Here is a 23,936-nt window from a genome sequence, read left to right on the forward strand (position 1 = left end):
GCGTCCAGGGAATGCGCAGCTGGCACAGGGCCACCCAGGCTGGCTTTTCTCCCAGGAGGCGCAGTATAGTAACTGATCTCTCATCACCGAATTATCCAGCCAATTTCATCTGAAGACCTTCTCTCCTGCAACAAACATGTATTCCCATATAGATGGACAGCTAGAGTCCTGCCATGTTACCTTTCTCTGGTGGAGTAACAGAAAAAACATTCTTTGTATACAGTTTGACATCATACACACATGTAGAGGACTGTAATGTACATCTGTTTCAATGTTTGAACTGTATTTTCAGTGCCAATAGTTAGTTGTTGTTCTTGTTATTATAAAGTTTATTACAGTCATGTGACCCATATAGAAATTAAAGCCAGTACAAAAGAGAGAAAAACAAAGGGGTAAAGGATGGAAAATAAGGAGCATGTACAATATTCAATAGGCAAGGAAGGTCGTCATTTTGCAAATTGTGGCAAAGAAAAAGTTAGCAAACTGAGCTGTTAAGTGAGAGTTCTGGTCTAACAAGCAGTACAAGACCAGCCACTTAGGTGAGCAACTTTGGAATTTATGTAGCAGGGGATGGATCAGGTCACCCTTAATTTGTTCATCCAAGAGTACAGTGTAAAAGGGTAGGTGACAAAAAATTGGGCACAATAGAAAGCAGCTTTAAATAATTCTGTTTTAACTAATTTCTTAAAAACTGAAAAAAGGCACCTGGCCAGCCTCTGTTGGAAGTTCGTTCCAGACATATGCCGTCAATTAATCTTAACAAAAGCATCTTTCATTTGCAAGTCACATTTGCAAGTGACTTATTGCTGATCAATACCCACCTTGCGCTAATGGATGTTTTTCCAGGATCATTCATTTCTAGAGTTGCGACTACTTTTTCTTTTAAAAAAGAAAGAACTATTTCTTCTTATTGGACACTGCACAAAACTCTCCAGCTATTCTTAAAATGCCAGTAGTTTGATAAAACCGTTGGGCTGTGTGCAAATCTCGCCTTAAACAGACCCCATGTCAGTAGTTTTTTATATGGAGGAGGGAGCAGAGGGTGTTTAAAAGTGGATCCTCAGATTTGCTCATACTAAGAGAGAAAATGGGAAGCAAAAGAGAGAAGTGTGTCACTTTGGACTACAAATCCCACAGTCCTTTCCCATTGGCTGCTCTGTCCAGGGCTTCTGGGAGCTGAGGTCCGAAACCGCCAGAGGACTAAAGTTTTTCCACCCTACTTTACATATAGCACACAGTGTTTATATAAGGGAACCTATGAAAGTAAGCCCACCCAAAAATTAAGTGAGAGAATGACACTACATCCATATTGTGGGACCTCACGGAGCAGTGATTAAACTGCAATACTGCAGTCAAGACTCTGCTCACGATCTGAGTTTGATCGTGGGCTCAAGTCAGTGGCTTGAAGTTGACTCAACCTCCCATCCTTCCAAGGCTAGTAAACTGAGTACCCAGCTTGGGAAGGCAATGGGTAGCCTGTATAATTAAGTTGTAAACGACCCAGAGAGAGCTTTAAGAATTACAGAGCAGTATATAAGCAGCACACTTTGCTATTGTCTGATCGAGAGATGTGTTTAAGATCCATCTTAATGAACGGCTGCTCTGCATCTTAAAACTATGTGCCTTGACATGGTTCTTGACCCTGATATAGTTTTGCTTGGGGACGGGATTCTATAGAAACATTCTCAAGAGCTTCTCCCAGGAAAGGAGAACTTCTGAAATGCTACAATAATAGTTTTACCTTTTTGTGAAATTATTAAATGATTATCATGGTGTTCTCTCTCTTTTTTTAAATCACTAAAAATAAGGGGTTAAAATACATAATCGGAACAGTGCATATCATTAATCCGTTCTGTCTTGAAGTCCAGATTTATGAGCACAGTGGAACTCCATGAAGACTGAACTGAACCCTGAGGGGTTCTGGAACACCTTTGAAGCAGAATGCCCATCTCCAGTTGGAGTCACCATTTATTTTACACGAATGAAGAAATAATATAGATCGCTCAGTGGTTTAGGCCTCTGACTCTGTTCAGTTCCCCACTGCCTCTCCTTGACAAGGGCTGGACTTGATGATCTATAGGATCCCTTCTAGCTCTTCAGTTCTTACATTATTATTAATTGTCTTTTACTCCATGCTCATGCCTGCTGATAAGGATATTGTAGAGGTTTCAATCCCGGAACTTTTAATCCAGATTCAGGGTCATCTGGTTGTTACCTAGTGCTCGGCTCCTGTTATTAAACAACAAGAGTCAACGATCAATCTAGCCACTTGAGTCCATCTTCTAGATTCTTAGCCACCCCTGTTTTTATGACTTACAATTTGGCACATTTCCATTAATGCTACACAAAATAGGACAAATCAGTGTGTACACATTCATTAATCACAGTCTGCTTATAGGAAATATGCTGAGTACATGTTCATTATAATGTTAGTCTGAATACAGGAATAGTAAATGAGAACACTCATAACTTTTTAAAATCCCCTCTTCTTAATAGGTCTCCATTTGTCAGCGTGACAGAATACTCACTGCTGAAAAATAACATTGTTCAACTGTGCCTGGAACTAACAACCATAGTGCAACAGGTAAGCACCAGTTAATCTTCTACTAAATCACTCTTAAATTACTTCCATAGACGAGTCGCGTGTATGTGTCTCTTCCCTCCACAGCACTCAATACTGACTGAATTGTCAGAATCATAAAAAAAAAGAATAATCCAGCCAATATAAATAATAAAACATTCCAATCTCAAAAAGAGGGGGGGAATGCTAAAGAGTGAGGAACCAGCAGATTAATTTTCCATGCAATTTACATGCAGCAAAATGATTCTCAAGAAAGACTTTTACCATATCTACAGAACAAGAAAGGGCAAATGATCAAGCTGAATTCAGAAATGGCGGAGGAGGCAAGACCATATTGCATGTTCTTGTTGCCTACTCAAGCGTGCCAGTCCATGTGAATGAAGCACCTGGACATATAACCAGACTCTATTTTAAATTGGATTAACATAGAAAGCAAGCAGGGCTTCCCTCCCTTTCTAGTTATGCCATGTGAATCCCAATCAGTTTTTGGAAAGAATGTCTTTGCAAAATCCAGTGAAAACGATCTTTTGTTTCAGCCTGGGTTGTTCTTTAAAATGAATTCATTCTGTTCCATAGGACTGGAGATTTTAAAAGATCTCGCCGTCTGCCTATCTGTCTGTTTATCTCTTGGTGAAATGCAATCTGCAGCTGAAGCCCTTTATTCTCTGAACCGAAATAATTAGGTTTACTGCTACGAGAGAGCTCAAGTTGAATTTCTGATGCTTAAATTAAAAGGAAGGATGTTGACTGGAATGTCAGCTCAGAAGCTGAAGAGAAACCCCAGCTACGGTTGACTTACCTTCTTGGTGATCAGAGAGTTAAATGGAAACGGTGTATGAGAAAACGGATATTCTATTTGAAGTGTTTTCAATGGGTGAAGGAGGGGAATCACCTTGGGGTCTAGCCAGGCAAGCTGACTGAACACTCCCTACGCCCCCGTATCTCTCTGCTTGTAGGAAAAAGCAAAACTTCAAAGGGCTACTTGATCATCAGCCACAGAGAGAAAAATCTTCTGAATCTCCTTGGTTGACAAGACTATGTCTCTGTTGTGACTTCATTTTATTTTAAACTGTGGGCACGATTTCCATTTTAGGGAGGATGCAGTCTCAGAAAGGTGTATGATCTTCTCCCTCAAAAATTTACTTTCATACCAGTGATGTTGGCCCAAGTCCCAACTCCGAGTCTTTGGTACACTAAGTCCCGAGTCCTAAGTCCTGAGTCTCTGTTAAAAACAAGGTTTTTTTACCCCAGGAAAAAGGGAGAGGGTGGGTGGGTTCCAAGTTGCAAATCAAGTCTAAATCATTGGCGGGGGAAAAAACAGGTCAAATCAGAGTCAAGTCGCTGGTGCGACTTAAGTCCGACTTGACAATGAGTCCTAGGACTCAATTCTCTACCCTTGCTCCATATTGGTTTGCTGCTCTGTTCCATCTGCCAGCCCCTAGCCAAAATCTAGTTGGAAGCCCCACCTAGAGCAGAACCATGAAAACAACTGCTGGATTATGACTCAAAGTTTGTCCCCTTGATTCGACGGGTCTATTCTAATTGGGGCTACCAGTTGGATGCAGGTCAATTTGTGTATTTACTGACTGAAACCTTTTTTTATATAGAATTGCATAATTTCCAGAATGGCTTTCGAGGATTACCGAGTAAAATTAAACAGGGCTAGCATTGTCTCATAAAGCAGGCACAATATCTGCGTTTGCTACTGATAAGACTGGAAGGCGCTATCAGGATCATCCAATCCCCAGCCACTGCAGGGAATCCATAACTAAGGCAACCCTGAGAGCTACCCATCCCACTTCATTTGGATCTCCAACACAGAAGATCTCTCTGGTAATCCATTCTAGTCTCAGGCAGCCTTTACCATCAAGAAATTCCAAACAAAACCTTATAGCTTTAATGGGAAGATTTGGGGAACAAGTGACAGCTTAAAATGGCATCCAGTTCTCATGCAAAATACAAATGCGATTTGACTAAACTCATGCATTCAGGGAAGGCTGAAACAAAATAAAACTAAAGAAAGTACGATAAAAGAAAACCACTTTGTCTTCAAGAGGTATCTAAGAGTACTTTGTAAAGAAAGTTCTGCAGCTTGGACGTCACCTCCGAGAAGATCCGTCTCATTTGCGTACTTCTCTTGCTGAGTGGAAAGACTGTGTGACGGTCTTTCTGGATGGCTCTTATCCTCTAGGCCCAGATCTTGGAGTCCCTAAGCAACTGCTTGGCCAACAGAGACAGGAGAAATTCACTCCAACATTTTGGCTCTCCGTCAAGTGGTTCTAATATGTTGGACTAGCTGCAGTTCCAGAGTACTTTTCAAAGGTATCTCCATGTGGAGTGCATCACAGTATTTTAATTGTGATGTTGCTCCCTGTGCTGGTGTCCAGACTGAAGTCTATAAATGTTTCACTGGTTATTTTTTGAAGTCGCTTGACTCACCGCAGAAAAGTTAAAGAGACGGGATCTTTTCATTTAAAAAAATACTAAAGAAACCCTTGTACGGTAGCATAATTATTTGGGTACAATTTCTTGCCTTGCCTGCAGGTTGAGTTGAAATTGCACTGCTGCGTTATTTAATTTTAACAGCTGCCTTTTGGATTCGCTTCAGGAAAGGTGATGTGCCAAAAAGACATGAGAACCTGGGAGAAAAACCTAAAAAATTGCCCAGATGACGTAGCCCTAAAAAGCCCACCAAATAAAAAGAGAAAGCTGGGGGGTGGGGATTTGTTGTCAGCTGTCCGTACTCAAAGTTAGACATTGGTGGTCATTTACCTTTTAAAACTCTGCATTATACGTGGCATGGATGATTAAGAACTGAAGCTTTGCGTGGGTCTCTAGGAACAACCAACCTGCCCTTTTGCTGTGGTTTCACCCCATTGTCATCATTTAGTCGTTTAGTCGTGTCCGACTCTTCGTGACCCCATGGACCAGAGCACGCTAGGACCTCCTGTCTTCCACTGCCTCCCGGAGTTGGATCAAATTCATGGTGGTCGCTTCGATGACACTGCCCAACCATCTCGTCCTCTATCATCCCCTTCTCCTCTTGCCCTCACACTTTCCCAACATCAAGGTCTTTTCCAAGGAGTCCTTAATGTTCAATACAATAACAATAACAAATATGCAAAACACTACTAACATATCAATGTAAAAAGATTTAAAAAAAAAAAATAATAACCCGACAATTATCAACTCGTTGCTCCCCACTAATTTCCATTTTTATTTTATATTATGTTTTATAATGGCCCATTTTTTCTCCAGAAATACATTGATTCTTCTCCAGAGGTGTATACCCTTTCCTTTGCTCAAACATATATACCAGAAATGAGTTCCGCATTTATTTAAAAATCATTAATATTCAATATTCCTTTTCTGCTCTTGGTTTCATAGGTTAATTTGTCATTAATGGCCACATTCCACAGTTCTTTGTACCATTCTTCCATGTTAAATTGGGTGTCATTTTTCCAATACTTTGCAAATATCAGCCTTGTCACAGTTACCATAACAATAATAATAATTAATTCCTTTTCTTCTGCCTTTAATTGATTGTTATTAATTGTATTCAACACAGCTATCACTGGGGACATTTGTACATCAGTTACCCATTATTTCGGTAATATCTTTAGAGATCATTGGCTATTCTTTCTTCCTTATTTCACAAGTCCGCCACATATGTAAATACATCCCCTTTTCTTTTCTTTTCTTTCTACATCTCCAGCATAAAGATGATAGTTTTCTTTAATAAATTGAATTTCACTGGTGTTAGGCACCATCTCACCTCCCCGTAATGCTAAAGCATACTGTAGACAATTTACAACATAATTGTGCAAACAACAATTTTACCCTCCAGCAAGCTGGGTACCCATTTTACCAACTTCAGAAGGATAGAAGGCTGAGTTGTTGAGATCGAACTCAGGTTATGAATAGAGGCTTAACTGCAGTGCAGCAGTTTAACCACTGCACCAATGAGGTTTGTATTTTGTGCACATGCTCTAGGTATTCAAGAGCCATTTTGCATAATTAATTTTTTTTGTACAAAATTGCCTGAAGCCACTACAAAGGGGGAAAATGTCCTGCATCAGATGTGAGAATTCTTAGAGGGGTTGAATATTCCTATCTAAACTCAATGTATCAAAAAAGCATGATGAGAGACAAGGCATTGCAGAGTATTCTTCTCTAGATAAAACATAGGGTTAAACCGTGGTGGTGCTGCGGGTTAAACCGCAGAAGTCTCTGTGCTGCAAGGTCAGAAGACCTGCAGTTGTGAGATCAAATCCACGCAACGGAGAGCATTCCTGTCACTAGTCCCAGCTCCCGCCAACCTAGTGGTTCTAAAGCATGCAAATGTGAGTACCGTAGTGCCCCGCTTGACAACGATAATCCGTTCCAAGAAAATTGCTGTTAAGTGAAATCGTTGTCAAGCAAAAAAAAAAAACACATTGGAATGCATTGAAAACCGGTCAATGCGTTCCAATGGGGAAATACCTCATTGTACAGTGAAGATCGTCCATAGAGAACTGCCAATCAGCTGTTTAAAATCTCTGTCTTCCAAAGCTTCTGTCCAGAAAACAGCCATTTTGCAAAGGGAGGGAAGCCATTTTGCAAAGGGAAGCTGTTTTGCGGAGCTAGAAAAAACATTATTTTGCAAACAAACAGTTCGCGAAGCAGGCACCTAATCAACGTAAAGCAAAAAAACACAAACCCATAGGAACCATCATTTTGCGATCGCTATAGCGATCGCAAAAAACTCGTCATCAAGCGATTTCGTCATCAAGCAGGGTTGTCGTCAAGCGGGCCACCACTGGAGAGAAATAGGTACCACCACAGTGGGAAGGTAACGGCGTTGCTGGCCACGTGACCACGGAAGATTGTCTTCAGACAAAATGCTAACTCCACAGGTTGGAAACAGAGATGAGCACCGCCCCCTAGAGCCGGACACGACTGAACAAATTGTCAAGGGGGACCTTTACCTTTACCTAAAAAAAGTAGAATTAAATATAGCTTGTAGACCCTAATATAAATTTCACAGTCATTCCTAGTAAAGAACAGAATACTGGCAGTGCATTGTGCCCTGCTAATCACTAATTCCAAAGATGTTAAAATTAACCAAACTATTATGCATCAACAGGGTAATGTTAATTTCATAAATGCTGCTACAGGCTCAAAGCCAAAATATAAAAGACCTTGTACTGCATCTGCTACTGCACTGAATATAATGTATTCCAAATTTTCTTTATAAGAATGTGTTTTTTAATTCTTTTTTTTTAAAGGAAAGAGGGAACAAAAATCCATTTTTCACTCGGTCCGCTCTCATACAACCAAGATCAATGGTAGAATGTGATTACTTTCTAGTCACTGGGCAATTATATCAGATCTCTTTGGCTTGTAAGAAATGGCCTGACATTTCAGCTGAAAGGGAAAGAAATAAACTGAAGAGCGTGCTGAAGGGAAAATCTTTGAGACTGTGAAGCTCGGAGCAGATAGCTTGGCAGGTGGAGAATTCTGGAATAATAGTGCTTGGGGTGCTGAACCAGCTTTTCTCTGAATAACCGCACATTCTATTTTTAAAAAAGCCCTTTGTAGAAGAGAGAGAAAGTCACATTTGGTTAATGCAAGGAAATAAGACGTGGGAAGGATCAAGATGTGAAGGCATACCAAAAAGAACATCAGCTGAGTGGTCCTTGTACACAATCCAAATACAGTGGTGCCTCGCATTACGACATTAATTCGTTCCAGCGAAATTGCTGTAGAATGAAAATGTCGTAATGCGAAATTTAAAAGCCCATAGAGACGCATTAAAACCCGATTACTACGTTCCTAGGGGCTTGAAACTCACCATCCAGCGAAGATCCTCCAAAGGGCAGCCATTTTCACGCCTGTGCCACGAGGAATCCATCCCAGAAAAGAGCAGGGAGCCATTTTTTTTTACCCATTGGCCATTTTGAAACCACCGATCAGTTGTTTTAAAATCGTCGTTTTGCGAGAATGGGTTCCCGAAGCAGGGAACCTATCATCACAAAGCAAAATTCCCCCATTGAAACCATCGTAAAGCAATCATTTTTGGGATCGCAAAAAGTTTGTCGTAATGCAGTTTCATCGTTAAACGGGGCACCCGTCTTGCGAGGCACCACTGTACAAGGGTTGGTGGTACCTCGTGTGTCGTTTGCACCACCAGCAGACTTTTGAAGAGTGGCACGGGATTGAAAGCTAGTTTATGGGTTTAATGATCTAATAAAGATACCATCCACCCGTGCCCTCTGAATACATGACTTTGTTCTGCTCATAATTTGACTGGCGTCTCTACCTGTTTTGCTCTGAATAAAAAGGAACAGGACACCTGGGTAGAGTTTAGCCTAGCTAAGCATCAAAGTCTTCTAATTTTGGCCTTTCTTCAGGTGCATCCCACGCAGGTGTCTTCAAGGTGTCTCGGAGATAGGCAGAACTCCCAGAATATTGTGGTACATGAAGTTCAGAAAACCTAAAAGTCCCGCTTGGAGTTATGAGAGAGAAAGGAAGGAAGTTCAGCACCACGGACAGAAGCCAAGAAGGGACGTGCCTATTTCAGTGCATTCTCTCTAAGCAAAGGATGGAGAACTCTATTTGAGTCTGAGGTTGGAATTAAATGTCAGAGCATTTCTCGGGATTTGGCGTTCTGGTGGCAGGGGGAGCCCGAGGCAAAACCACGAGAGGAAAAAGGCCACCTTATTTTAGCTAAATGCTTTTACTGCTGGAAGCCAAAGCTTTGAAGAGGCGTCTTGACTTTTTAGAAGGTGGGCGGAATCTGTACAAAAGCTAGGAAGCTGCCAAAGGATGATGTGATGGGGAAAGGGTAGGGTTGTCCTGGGGAATCCCGGAGGGGGGGGTTCCCCATACTAGCCACAGAAAGGCAGGATTCAGTCCCTGAGCCTGAGGTTGCCCATCCCAAACTAACCTCTTAGGTCTGCCTCAAGCCTATTCACTTCTTCCATGTCTCTTTTTCTTCCTTAGTAGCTTGTTGCAGTAGCCTCTGGTCTCTTCAGACGTAAATACAGCATTTAAATGAAAATAATAAATAAGAAATGGGAACTTGGGGCTTTCGTATTTCTGCACTGGTCCTTTTAACCAATCAGGGCTCTCTCCCCCCCCCCCCCATTATATATGTCCCTTCCTGGTTACAGTTTTGTTGTACATGCCAAACAGCTCTGAACACTTTGTGAATATTGATGAGTCTGTTCACCTCCTTTTCAAAAAGATGTGGACCCAGATACTGAAGTGTTAAAGGCAGGCTGGGTGCTGAGTCAATAGACCTGTATCATCTGGACCGGATCAATAGGATATACAGCCTTCTACAACGTACCACCCTTCCGGGGTTTTAGATCCGGAGGGCACAGGATTGAGGCAGGGTGGGATAAAGTGGTTGAAACTCAATCTCCAATCCCCTCCCCCCCCAAGGAACCACAAAATGTATGTTGCAGATAATCCGCCATTAAAAGCTAGAATTTGTTAGTGATTCAGGCCAAGTTTCACGAACAAGCCATCCTACTTGACAATTAAACCCCATGCTTAGTTTCTGGGGACGAGTCACAAAACATAGCGAGGCAATTTGCAAACTTCAGGACAAAGGAAATGAAGAGCTCTTGCTGTGATAATCCAACTCTCTCAGCAGTTAAGGAATCCCTGCTTCTCCTAATCGGCTCTCTGCACCCAATACTGATTCACATTTTGGGCCATCCACTGTCTCTCGGCTTAGTTTATCTCACATTTGTTGTGAGGAGTTGTGGGGGGGGGGGACCTTACCAGAGCTTCTTGTGCAAAAGGCAGGATTTCTTAAAATGTAATCAGCAAAATATAAACAAATGTGCACGGTTGACTGCCCATTTCTCTTGTGCAGAACGGAGCGAAAACGCAGCCAGTGATATATTTTAAGTGAGCGCTTGATAAATGAAATTGTGTGTAAGCAACATTTGCTGTCATTTTCAGATTCCTGCTAAGGCAACAGCAGCTGCTTAAAAAAAAAAACACTAAAAAACAAAACCAATAACACTTTCTCCAAGATTGAAATGAAAGCATTAACACACCTGAACTCTCCTGACCAATTATTATGCTAATGTGTACAAACACAAAAAATAATTCTACATACACTTCACCCAAGATTGAAAGTTGTTGTCAGCTTTATCGTTCTTTCTCTCTCCCCCCTACCTCTCTCCCCCCCCCCAGCTCTACTTAACTGAATGCTGTTTGGAGTATTTTGTGTTTTGTTTTTGTTTTTTATTTTGCTTTTCTTGCTACATTTGGGCACAGATCAAGAGAACCTGTAGGTATACAAACAAACAAAGCAATCCAAACATAAATGGCAGAGATTTCTGTCTGTGGCTGAGACCTGAGACCTCGGTAGATGTCACTGAGAGAAACCGGGAAAGATGATAAGCAGGAAAGATGTAGCAAAGGTGAATATGCAAACCCACGGGAATACTTTGACAAGAATGCCACCACTTCCCAGGTATGGCCTTGTCATAAGCCAGAGACAATTGGGGCCAGCAATGCTGTTGTGTGCGTTTCCTTACAATTTGTGTGAACAATGTTTACATAGGCATAGGCATCCTTCAGTCTCAAGAGACTATGGTAACATGCTCTGTATCGAGAAGTGTCCTCTCCAGAGCATGAAGTTTGAGTAAAGTAATATGGAGGATAGGCTGTTACCCAAGCAGCAGATCCCCCCTCTCCACGTCGCTGAAATGGTCCAATGGAAAGGCAAGAGCCAATACAGCTGGTTCCAGCAATGTTGCAGGAGTTGGCAGAACGACACAAACTGCCTCCAGGACTCCGGCTCCGGATTTTGCCTCGAGGTTTACTCCTGAAGCCTTTTCCATGAGTGGATATAGCCACAAGGCAATGGAGGTTTGAAATTGGAGTTTTCCTTCTCCTAGATGGGCTGCCTTCCATGGCTGACAAGCCCCACCTACTTGGCTTATAGGCCCCAGGAAAATCAATGGAAAATGTGCATGTGGATATTTCTGTTCTTCAGATATAGATATTAACATGAGCTAAATTCAGTTTGTTACTAGGACCTGCATTCCAGCGATGGGCAGGATCAAAGGCAAAACAGTAGAACCGATAGTGCCAAAATATTTCAGCTTCAAGCTCTTTCTGCCAGGAAAGATCCCTCCGAAGGAATTTCAGTCTTTTAAAGCAGAGAAAAATCATAGGGTGGAAAATCTGGAAAAACAACACCGATATTTATCTTGACAAATGAGGAGTGCTGATCTGGAAAAGCCTAGAAGGCTGGATTTGGCCTCAGGACCTGAGGTTCTCCACCACTGACTCAGAGTGTAAGCATCCTTCAGTCTCGAGAGACTAGGGTCACATGCTCTGTATGGAGGACTTGGAACAGCATCTAGTGTGGCTGAGAAGGCCAATTCAAGAGTGACAATCTCTTCCATATTGAAGACAAATACAATCCATCCCCTGTCCAGCTCCCTGATTTTGCTGGTTTCGGGACTTCCCCTTTGCCTCGGCCTGCTGGACAAAGGTCTCTTCAGATTCAGAGTATGGACTAGCCAATTAGGATCTTCTCATTGATGCGATGACTAGACTTGATTTTTTGGGGCCTCTATAGGCAGACTCTTAGGTGAGCATAGCTACTGACATCACAATGGCTATGGAGAAAGTCCTTAGAGGTCTTTCTCCCAAACACAAATGACAACCATAGTCTCCTTTTTTTCCCCACTGGAAATCCTGGATTTCCAGTTTTATCTCCAAGCAAGTGAAGACGCCACTAACCATAGAACCATAGAGTTGGAAGGGGCCTGTAAGGCCATTGAGTCCAACCCCCTGCTCAGTGCAGGAATCCAGATGAAAACAGATATGGCAGAGGGTGGTCCAGTTTTCTCTTGAATGCCTCTAGCGTTGGAGCGCTCACCACCTCCCGAGCTAATTCGTTCCACGGTCATACTGCTCCAACAGTTGAGAAGTTTTTTTTTTCCTGATATTCAATCTAAAATCGGCTCCCTGTTGCTTGAGCCCATTATTACGCGCCCTGCACTCTGGGATGATTGAGAACAACAGTTCCTGCCTTCTTCTGGATGACTATCTTTCACGTATTTGAAAAGTAAAAACTAAAAACCATTAAAAGGCATGGCTCCAAAGTCCAGTGTTCTTTGCCCAGAGTGGCCAGCTAAGTACACACTTAAAGCTCACAAGCAGGCTATGCATTGTGCCAATTGGGTTCCCCAGCAATTAGATCCTGGAGGCCCTCTTCCTATACCTTCTCACCAAGAAACACACCCTACTGAAATACATTGGTCTTCTGATTTGATAGCAATGTTTGACCACAGTCCTTTGGTCGTAAGCACTTCTGTACATTCAGGCATAGACGAGGTTCCTGGCCGCGCTGTCTCTGAGCTTCTGGGGATTGCCATTCCGAAAGATAACTTGTATGTGTAGAATCTCACTCTTCCTGCGGAACTTTATTCTCCCATTAAGTTCATAGCACAGATTTCACATCAAGGAATAAAAACCAACAATCCAGGCAGCTGGTAAAAAACAACATATTCACACCCTAAAAATTATAATTAAATTGATTTTGCTGGGTTATGCACAAACTACTGATCTATCTGTCTGATCTTTTTTTTTTAATCTTTGGGAGGATGAAAAATTGAGAAATAACTTCAAAAGTTGTTGAAGTGTCATCCCACGTCTTGATCCATCAAAGAAGTCTCTGTGATTGTGTTCAGGGCCAAATTTATGTATCTACAAAGCTGTTGCCTTTGATTTTCATTGACGAGATCTGTTTGGTGTTTTATGTTTTTTGTTTGAAAGAATGCCTTTTAATTACTAGCTAGGAGATAATGGCTACATGCCATCTCTTTTTTAATTTATTAATTTATTTCGCTTTGAAATTGTTCACTAACTAGAGGTTGTTTGTATTCTTGATAGATACAGTCTATCAAGAATATAAAATGCAACAATACAACAATAATGGGATATAACAGTGACTGAAATGGGGAGGGGAATAAAACCAAGATAAAAACCATTAACCAGGGTTGGCTTGGGACAATTTACATCCAGAATATGAAGTAGCCCGGCTGCGACCTTATCTAGACACGGAGGCACTCACTACCTTAGTACTTGCGCTCGTAATTTCTAGATTAGACTACTGTAACGCGCTCTACGTGGGGCTTCCTTTGAAGCTGATGCGGTGAAGTGGTGCAGAGTGCGGCGGCCAGACTCCTTACTGGAGTGAGAAAATACCAGCATATCTCTCCTACTCTGGCCATGCTGCACTGGCTGCCCATCTGTTTCCGCATTGACTTCAAAGTGTTAATGCTTACATATAAAGCCCTAAACGGTTTAGGACCTCGATACTTGGCGGAATGCTTACTCCCAACTAGTTCTACCCGTGTCACCCGTGCGAGCCAAGAGGTGAGGCTGAGGAGCCTGATGCCAAGGGAGGCCCGGAAAGAAAGAACTAGAAACCGGGCCTTCTCAGCGGTGGCTCCTCGTCTCTGGAATAACCTACCTCCAGAGATTCGCGCTGCACCCTCGCTGGGTACTTTTAAGAACCAACTAAAAACATGGATGTTTAGGCAGGCCTTCCCTTCCAGTTAATTCCTGTCCTCTTTCCTTTTTCTTTCTCTCTTTATTTGATTTATTTTTATTTTTCCCATCTTATAGATTCATCTAATTAATTAATTGTTATAAATTTTTTAGAACTTGTTATCATTTGTTGTAAGCCGCCTAGAGTGGTCGAAATGACTCGATAGGCGGAGTATAAATACAATAAATAAATAAATAAATAAAAATAAATAAATAAAAAAATAACTCATCCACACAAGAATCCTTTAATTTGGTACCAAAGCTGCCTCAATTTGGCAATGATGATGATGATGATGATGATGATGATGATGATGATGAACTTTTGCAGATTCCTACTGTTTATAATAATAATAATAATAATAATAATAATAATAATAATAATAATAATAATAATAATAATAATAATAATAATAATAATAATAATAATAATAATAATAATAATTTGAAATGACTTCTGGTTTAGTTTTTTTTTCCATTTCAACTCATTTGGCTTAAAAGCAAAGTGTTCTGCTTAATTTAGTTTAGATTTTACAATACCCAAATGTCTGCCTGAGGCGGCTGCCTTCCTGTTTCAGAACATAGTACCAGCCAATTCCAAAGAATAAAGCCACTACAGAGTCAAATGAGCTGAAGGAGCAATAAAATGATTCTTAAAATATGTGAGAGCATAAAGATCTTTCCTCCAATTCTATAGATCCACTGGCACTTAGAGTTTTCAATAACTCACTCTAACTCAATGGTAAGAGAAAGAATTAAAAGGTTGCCTTTACTCACAGTTGACTAGATCGAAGCAGCGTACTGTAGAAAAACGACTGCTTATAGAATTTCAGCAACTGGCCTCAACAGACTCGCAGCCGGCTTCCAGCAGACTCCTGCAGACGACATTCTCTGACCGCACACTAACTGCATCACTGCATACTAACCACCAGACACTTAAATATGAATTTCGTTGTATGGGTATACTGTTTATATACTTACAATGACAATAAATTATATTATATTATTATTATTATTATTATTATTATTATTATTATTATTATTATTATTATTATTATTATTATTATTATTATTATTATTATTATTATTAAATAGAGAGACATGGTTCTCTTCAACAACCAAAGCAGGGAAAGAATAATGGGGTGCTGTTGGATTGATCGGCAGTCACCTCAGCCCAAAAAGGTCCCTCCCAGCCAAACCTCTTCAAGGAAGCATACAAGGTTGAAATAATTCCGACAGTATCCTATCAGAGGTTATAAAAACAGCCAGAAGGTATCTGTGCCCCACGAACTTTACTGAGCACATACACCTTTGCCTTTCTGAAGGATCCTGATTATCCATAAACCTTGCATCCAACATGACTTTTCAAATGAGTTGAAATGAAAAAAAAACCAAATAAAACAGACACTATCATTTATTTCAGGCCTGCCAAATACTTTAATATACAATATTGAATACAGTAATCAATGTGGTCTGGCTACTTATGATATTCAGTACAATGTGACTGGTCAAGGCAATATGTTTGTTGCTGGGGAAGAGAAGCAAAACTGAGGGGGGGCCCTGAGCAGTAGTCGGAAAAGGCGAGACAAAATGATAATGTGTCAGAGCAAATCTTTTAACACTGCCATATGATTCTTGCTTACGTGTCAAAGAAACCTTGACAGACTCATAATTTTCCACTTACATGTTTCCATTCGATATACAGTTGCTTTTGTCTCGGAGACGTATAATTAACCTTCTTTACTGATGAAAGTTAGAATTTAAAGAATCTAACTGAATTTAATGAGTTGTTTTTAGAATCTTAGAACTGCAGAAGCTGGAAGGGACCCTATGAATCATCAAGTCCAACCCTGTCAAGGAGGCTCAGTGGGGGAATCGAACTCCCAACCTCTGGCTCTACAGCCAGAGACCTAAACCACTGAGCTATCTAGCAGTTGTTACTGTATAAATGTGGATCCCACCCTTCCTTTTTCATTCCAGAAAGCACAGGATAACATTTAAACCATTTTTGAATGTCTGTCTGTCTACCACCCCATTCGCACCAAAACACTATTCTAGGTGGTTAGAAAGGAATAAAAATCAAGACTTTGCCACAAAAATACTAAACTATAACAAAAATAGCAGTAATATGGTAAGTGTAAAACAATCTACCTCAGTTATGGACAGTTGGAAATGTTATTTTTTTAAACTATGTTGTTAACATAGCTAAAATAAAGTGAATTTCTCCGGATATTAAATACCTTTTCTCTCACCTCCCCTCATCTTTTGTTACAGGATTGCACGGTGTATGAAACAGAAAATAAAATCCTTCATGTGGTAAGTACACCTTACAGCCTTTTAAAAAACACCTCCCTTTTCATAGCCGTATCTAATTGGAAATCACTAGTTTGGAAACAGGTTTCAATCCTGTACTCGTTTCTCTGGGAATAAATCTCTGTGGACACAGTAGATTTACTTCTGAGTAAACTTGTCTAAGAATAAGCTTCAAGAACCCAGTCGTGTTTTGAAGCACTGTTGAAAAAAAGATTAGAACGATGTTGAATTTTGCATAGCCAAACATGACAATAATAAGACAGCAAGGTCTGTAAATCTCTAATGTATGCTAGCTAAGCTTCACACATTTATCCCTTCTGCATGTTAAGGGATGATGATGATAACAATAGATATTCAGTCAACCATTGTCATATTTCTTACAAAACAAAACTCTTTTCACGTGGTAAATACATCACAGAAAGTATTTACTTTCTTTTATTTCAGATAACTATATCTTTCTAGCAAAGTTACCTGAGGAGGAAACGTAGCTTAACAGTGCAAAGGACAGCTTGACGGTGCAATTCTACACATGTTTACTCAGAAGTTTATTTCCACTTTGGAGGAATAGAAGGAGGAGTAAGGTCATGTAATTTCCACCCTGAAGCTAATGCGTTACAGTGCATAGAGTGACAAACTAGGATCCAGGAGACCTGGGTTTGAATCCCCATTTGGCCATGGAAATTCACTGGGACGGTAGAACTGGAAAAACCATCCCTTACATGGCTGACTTACCTTGAATATTCTAGGAAAGTTGCTATAAGTCTCTTCAAATTTGTCAGCACCCAACAAAATTTCCACCCTAGGTATAGCTGAACAATAGCCTTTGCTCCATGGGAGCACCCTTCTGAATTCTTCCACACATGTGGATGTCTAGAATTTTTTTTGCCAGTTATACTTGTCCTGGGGTTGGGGAACATGCCCATTATGTGTGAAATTGGGCTCAAGTCCCTGGCCAGCATTGACAGGGAAGCCGAGATGTATCTATGCACAGGGCATCTCATGCCCCTTTGCACTTGCCCAAGGCTTGCTAAAATCCATGGCCACTCATTCTGTTAACAATCCTCTGCACCGTCTGAATAGCTATGTAGCAGAAGTGGAAGGACGAAGCAGAATTAGCTTCAAGTCTCTGTGCTGCAAGGTCAGAAGACCTGCAGTCGAATCCACATGACGGAGTGAGCCCCCAACCCTTGTCCCAGTTCCCGCCAACCTAGCGGCTCAAAAGCATGCAAAAAGGCAAGTAGATAAATAGGTACCACCTCGGTGGGAAGGCAACAGTGTTCCATGTCTAGTCATGCTGGCCACGTGACCACGGAGGATTGTCTGCGGACAAATGCTAGCTCCATGGCTTAGAGACGGAGACCACCCCTTATTGTCTCATCAAGTATCTGAATAGTGGGAATTTCTCTTCTATGCCATAAAAGAGAGATCACACACTGAATCGGCAAATGTAATCAAACGATTTTCCCTTTTTGACCATCTTGGATGAAACGATAATCTTTTCTCCTCAGTGGGTCTGAAAGAGATGAAGGTTCCTCATGATTCTTTGAAAATCTGTTCATAGTATCCAAGTTCTATTTTTAAAATAACCTTTTCAACTTTCTAGCTTTTTTAAAAAAAGGATGTTTACCATACTCAATGAACTTTCCAGGTTGTTTGAATTTCTGCTAGACTACCTTATCTATAGTAAATGTCACTTTATTAATACACAAGATAGCTTATAAATCAATCTTGACTGCCAAATGACTCCAAAGAAGCTCTTTTAACCTTCTATTTGCAGAATTATTTTTTCAGGGAAAAAATGCATTGATGTTTCATATTAATTATTGTAGTCATCTATCTCAGCCATCCGCACAGTTTTGATTAGCTTGTCATGCTTAGAATTTTGTCAGTTAATGACAACTGAACTGTAATATTTTGACAAAGAGGCCGGGAAGAATTGCTGAAGTTTTTTTTTAAAATAGGATTGGTTGCTTCCAGTGTTCAGTTACCTAGAAGCATTCATACTGGAGAACAAGTGGCCCTTTGGAAATTCTCGGGTTGTAAATCGCAAAATATTCTTAGAACTGCAGAGCAGGAAGGGACCGTATGGATCTTTGAATCTGGCCCCTGTCAAGGAGGCATGGCAGGGAATCAAACTCCCAACCTCTGGTTTCACATCCCAATACCTAAAACACTGAGCTATCCTGCTCTCGCACATAGCTTGGAAACCTTTTTTTTAATACATCAGAGTCCAAAAGGTAGCTATAGCAAGCTCTCCCTTTCCTGCTTACCATGCTGGCTATAACTCAGGGGAATTATAGTCCAGCCACACATTCCGAAGGAAGGGAACTGCTTTTGCTGATTTTTCTTTTATAAACTTTCTTGTGCAAAAATACACTGTTAGAAAAAGCACTCAGTATAATTACTTTATTACTTTATTTATTACTTTATTACTTTATTACTTTATTACTTTATTACTTTATTACTTTATTTATTTATTACTTTATTTATTTATTTATTTATTTATTTATTTATTTATTTATTTATTTATTTATTTATTTATTTATTTATTTATTTATTTATTTATTTATTTATTTGATTGATTTATATCCCACCCATCTTAATTCAAAGGATGATTGTCTATAGTTTGGAGCATCTGAGCTAATTATGAGTCAAGGCTAATGCTCTCAGAGTTTAAGACTCAGATCAAAACTAGTCTGGCCTTTATCCCAACAACAAGGGAAGACCTCCCATCAGTCACGTGCATGTTCCTCTTCTCTGTCTCACCCAAATCCACCTAGTGGTAAAAACAAAGAAAAATTGCTTGGGCAGCAAGACAGGGTTGAGTGCCAAAAAGAGCTCCAGGTATCATCATGCTCTCCAGTGGGGTGAGAAAGGTTACAAGAGGGAAACAAGGTGGAAAGGAGAGATCTTCAACACTCATATTGTCATTGATACCATTGGGAGCACTGTGGCCAAAATCTAGTTCCAGTTTGAGTAGACCTGTTGAGTCAATGCAACTTACTATAGTTAAGTATTGGCTTAACCAAAGTTTTACTGCTTCAGTGGGTCTTCTTTAAAGAATCACAGAATCATGAAATCATTGAGTTGGAAGGGGCCTACAAGCCCATTGAGTCCAATCCCCTGCTCAATGCAGGATGCCAAGTCAAAGCAGATCTGACAGATGGTTGTCCAATTTTATATTGAGTTGGAGCACCCACCACCTCCCAAGGTCCTTGATTCCATTGTCATACTGTTCTAACAGTTCTGAAGTTTTTTCCTGATATTCAGCCAAAATCTGGCTTCCTGTAGCTTGAGCCCATTATTACATGTCCTGAACTCTGGGATGATCTTAGTCGGAACAAAAAGTTGGATTTCACCCCTAGAGCTCAGAATAGCCTGAAGCTGTTGTTGATGTTGTTGTTTTTGCAAAATAATTTGAGCTAGACCCACACGAAGACCCAATCTGCACTTAGTTGATGAGCTCATTCTGAACAGATTTCAGGAAAACTCACTCCCTGTTACTTATGAATCATCACATAAAGCAATTTGATAGCTAAAGTGCTATCGGGCAAGAACTAACCCTCTAGCAATAAACCTGGTTATTAGTAAAAAATAAACAAACAAATAAACCAGCAGTACAAAATATTGGTACAGAATTGCCAAATAAACCATTCCTTCCATTACAGCGTACATTAAAAGGCATCAGGGGTTATTGCCAAAAAGATTTTTTTAAGGTAGGGGTACATTAAGTGCTCCTAGCCGAATATGGATGCACACTTAATTAGAGGGAAGCCCTTCATAATAAACGGTGTGTTCCTTGTTTAGTATGCAGTTTGGTCTTGAGGCCCCTTGCAGAAAATTCTACTGCTGGAATTTTCTCATTTGGAAAGACCGTGCCTTATAAACAAATGGGTTTATAACAAATGGGTTAGGAATCATCCATGGGAGGCAGGCATTGTATCATAACCCTTAAGCCCATTGTTTTGTAAGATTTGATTCTACCCAGCATTATGAAACCTCAGTGGGAATATGGTGGCAGGCCCATCACATACCCTTTCTCAGTTGCCTCCTAAAATACTTTCCCCATCTTTGCTTTTTGTTCCTCAAGGAACCAATACTGAGGAAAAGGAAAGGCACAAGGATGCAACATTCTCCCAGTGACAGGGAAGAAAACTTAAGTTAATGAAAGTCATTCATTCATTCATTCATTCATTCATTCATTCATTCATTCATTCATTCATTCATTCATTTATTTATTTATTTATTTATTTATTTATTTATTTATTTATTTATTTATTTATTTATTTATTTTATATCCCGCCTATCTAGTCGATAGACCACTCTAGGCGGCTTACAACAAGGGATACCACAATAAAAACAACAGAATTACATAAAAGAAAACTTTCGACAATTGGCTTAAAACATTAGGAAAGAAAAGAGGAGGGGATCATTCATTCATTCATTCATTCATTCATTCATTCATTCATTCATTCATTCATTCAGTTTGTATCCTGCTCCCCTTAGTGTCACAGCACTACTCTGGGCGGGTTACAACTTGTGAAACCAAAAACAAAAATAGAGATAATAAAACCAATAGCGGTGACTGTAAAAAAACAAAACAAAAAAAAAACCAGATGGCATTGATTAATCCCAGAGCAAGGTGGAGGAAATAGAAGGGAGTGAAGAAGAGGGTGGGGAAAGGGGAAGAGGATGGTGGTCAGCTGGGGTTGGTGGGGGAAAGCCTCCCTGAAAAGCCATGTCTTTAATTGCTTCCTGAATATCCTCACGGAGGGGGCTCGGCGGAGCTCGTTCAGAAGCGGGTTGCATAAAGTTGGAGCCAACGTGAAGAAGGCCCTATCTTGGGTAGAGGATTGATGGGCCTTTCTCAGGGTGGCCACCCAGAGGAGCCTCGACTGGCTTGATCTTGTGGGTCAGGCAGATGACACAAAGGAGAGAGTTACGCCCATTCTTTTATTGCTAGCCTCTCAGGCAATGGACTAGAGAAAGTCATTGGTTTCAAAAATGAGTTAATATGAATTTCTTTTCTCCTATTGAGAAATAAAGCCTCAGAGGCAATAAAAGTCTGCATAGCAGCCACCAGGAAAATGACATTTTGAGAGTGGGTTTTTGCCTTTGAGTCCGGCTTGTGGACTTTCCACAGACATCTCTCGGAAACAGAATGCCAGCTTGGGTTGGTCTTTTCCTGTGATTTAGCAGAGCTGGTCCCCTCTTTCAAAAGGGTGACAGAGAGCATGACAGCACACACCTTCTGAGCTCAATGTCATGACCAGTGAAAGTCACAGTTGTTGACATTTTAGCACGAGTGACTCCATTGCAATGTGAGTGGCACATTGTCTGAATGAGTTTCAGCTGCTAAAATGGGTTACGGGGAAGCGTGTAAATGAGCATACATGTGACACCCTGTTAGTTACTGCCAGCATTTCTGACATGGCCGGGGAAGCAGAACAAACTAGCCATTGTTAAGATAAGCTTGACACTTGAGTAGGTGCTAAATGGCTGAAACTTTACTGCCCATTGCAAAAAAGCAGGCCAATCTCTGTCTGGCATGAAGGGCCAGCCCTACCATTTGGCCAAGTGAGGTGGCTGATTTTTAATTTCATCAAAAAGTAGCATGCTGTCATGATGACGGTTGCATTTGTATTGTCATGGAAAGGGAGAGATGGTTGTGGGCTGTCATACACACACTCTTTCTCTCTTCTTCTCTCTCCAGAAGTGTTATATTATACTTCTCCAGTATAATATACCAGGCCTGGGTATAATCTCTCCATACTCATAACGTCATGAAAATAATAAACCAAGATTGGCTTAACATTCCCATACCAAAGCAGAGTTCAACAGCGGAATTATCTACACTTACCCTTTGCGTGGACCGTGGACTGATTACATCCAGAGTTAATACAGTTATGTCATTGGAGCAGGATTTGTTATCATTTTATAATTGTGTTATGTTGTGAGAGGGAATGTGATGTAGAGCAGTGGTCCCCAACCTTGGGCCTCCAGATGTTCTTGGACTTCAACTCCCAGAAATCCTGGCCAGCAGAGATGGTGGTGAAGGCTTCTGGGAGTTGTAGTCCAAGAACATCTGGAGGCCCAAGGTTGGGCATCACTGATGTGGAGGATAGAATGGCACATTGGGATTCAGCAGGGTTGGGTATAGTCTCCAAATCCCACAAGGTACTAGTTCTCCTCAATTCAGCAGTGGTTAGGCCTTATCTTGAGTCTTGTGTCCAGTTTTGGATGCTACACTCCAAGAAGGATGTTGACAAACTTGAACAAGTTCAGAGGAGGGCAACAAGGATTGTCGGCGGACTGGAAACCAAGCCTTAAGAGGAAGAACTGAAGGAACTGGGCATGTTTAGCCTTGAGAAAAGAAGACCATGGGGCAATATGATAGGACTTTTCAAATACCTGAAATGGAGGCGTAAAGAGGAGGGACAGGATCTTTTCTGAATCATCCCAGGGTGCATCAAACTCAACAATGGGCTCAGGTTACAGAAAGCCAGGTTGCAGCTGAGTAGCAGGAAAAACTTCCTAGCTGTTAAAGCAGTACAACAATGGAACTGATTACCTTGAGAGGTGATGAGTGCTCCAACCCTGGAGATATTCAAGAGAAATTTAGACAACTAATTGGCAGATATCCTTCAATTTATATCCCCTCATTGGGCAGGAAGTTGGCCTTATAGGCCCCTTCCAACTTCATTATTCTATCATTCTATGATTCTATGATCCCTGCTCATCCATGGAAACTCACTGGGGGATGGCAATGGTAAAACCATTCCTTAAATATCTCACATATCTTGAAAACCCTATAAGGTCACCCTAAGTTGGATGTGTATTGGCAGCACATAATAGCAATATTAAGTATTATTTCATAACATTGTCATGTATGAAACTAACCTGCATTGTTCTTACACAGATTTTTGAATGGTACACAGCATTAAGTTGCTACTAGTTAATGGTATTCCATCAGAGCCTCCATTAAAACACCGGTGACATCCCTCCCTCTCTCTCTCTCCCTCTCCCCAGTGTAAAACGCTTTCTGGCATCTGTGATCACATCATTTCTCTCTCATCTGACTCTCTGGTGTCTCAGTCAGCTCACCTTGAAGTTGTTCACCTTACCAGCATCATGCCCAGCGAAGGTCTGGTAAGTAACATACTCAGTAAAGATATAATGGAGTGAAGACAATTGTGTTTAGGAGACATAAAAGTGGTGTGATAAAGGTATTGTGTACATCTCTCTTTTTCTCTCTCCTTTTCCACCACTCAGGTTAAACAGCTGTTGGGAAGTTTTAAAGATTTTGAGTATTTTGAGTGAAATTTACCAGCTTTCAGGATGTAATCAGTTGGGATAATAGACTGAGATCTGCACTGCTAGTGGAATGGTTCGGTGCAGCCGAAGACATGCAGGGAGTTGTGATACGTTGTGTGGTGTAGTGGATAGAGTGACCAACTTGGATTCTGGAAACCAT

The 23,936-nt window shown here is 40.8% G+C and overlaps 1 protein-coding gene across 5 annotated transcripts in view; it reads left to right on the plus strand.

Annotated features, from left to right (window-relative positions):
- Window positions 1-23,936, plus strand: part of LOC110088228 (connector enhancer of kinase suppressor of ras 2) — a 310,707-nt gene that overhangs the window by 125,026 nt on the left and 161,745 nt on the right. For all 5 annotated transcript variants that reach the window (XM_072981474.2, XM_072981475.2, XM_072981477.2 and 2 more), the window contains exons 4-6: window positions 2,497-2,584; window positions 16,424-16,465; window positions 23,492-23,611. In XM_072981474.2, the coding sequence (XP_072837575.2) occupies window positions 2,497-2,584; window positions 16,424-16,465; window positions 23,492-23,611 (250 nt within the window). The remainder of the gene's footprint in view (window positions 1-2,496; window positions 2,585-16,423; window positions 16,466-23,491; window positions 23,612-23,936) is intronic.

Source organism: Pogona vitticeps, chromosome 11, assembly GCF_051106095.1.
Source record: "Pogona vitticeps strain Pit_001003342236 chromosome 11, PviZW2.1, whole genome shotgun sequence".
Taxonomy (NCBI): Eukaryota; Metazoa; Chordata; class Lepidosauria; order Squamata; family Agamidae; genus Pogona; species Pogona vitticeps.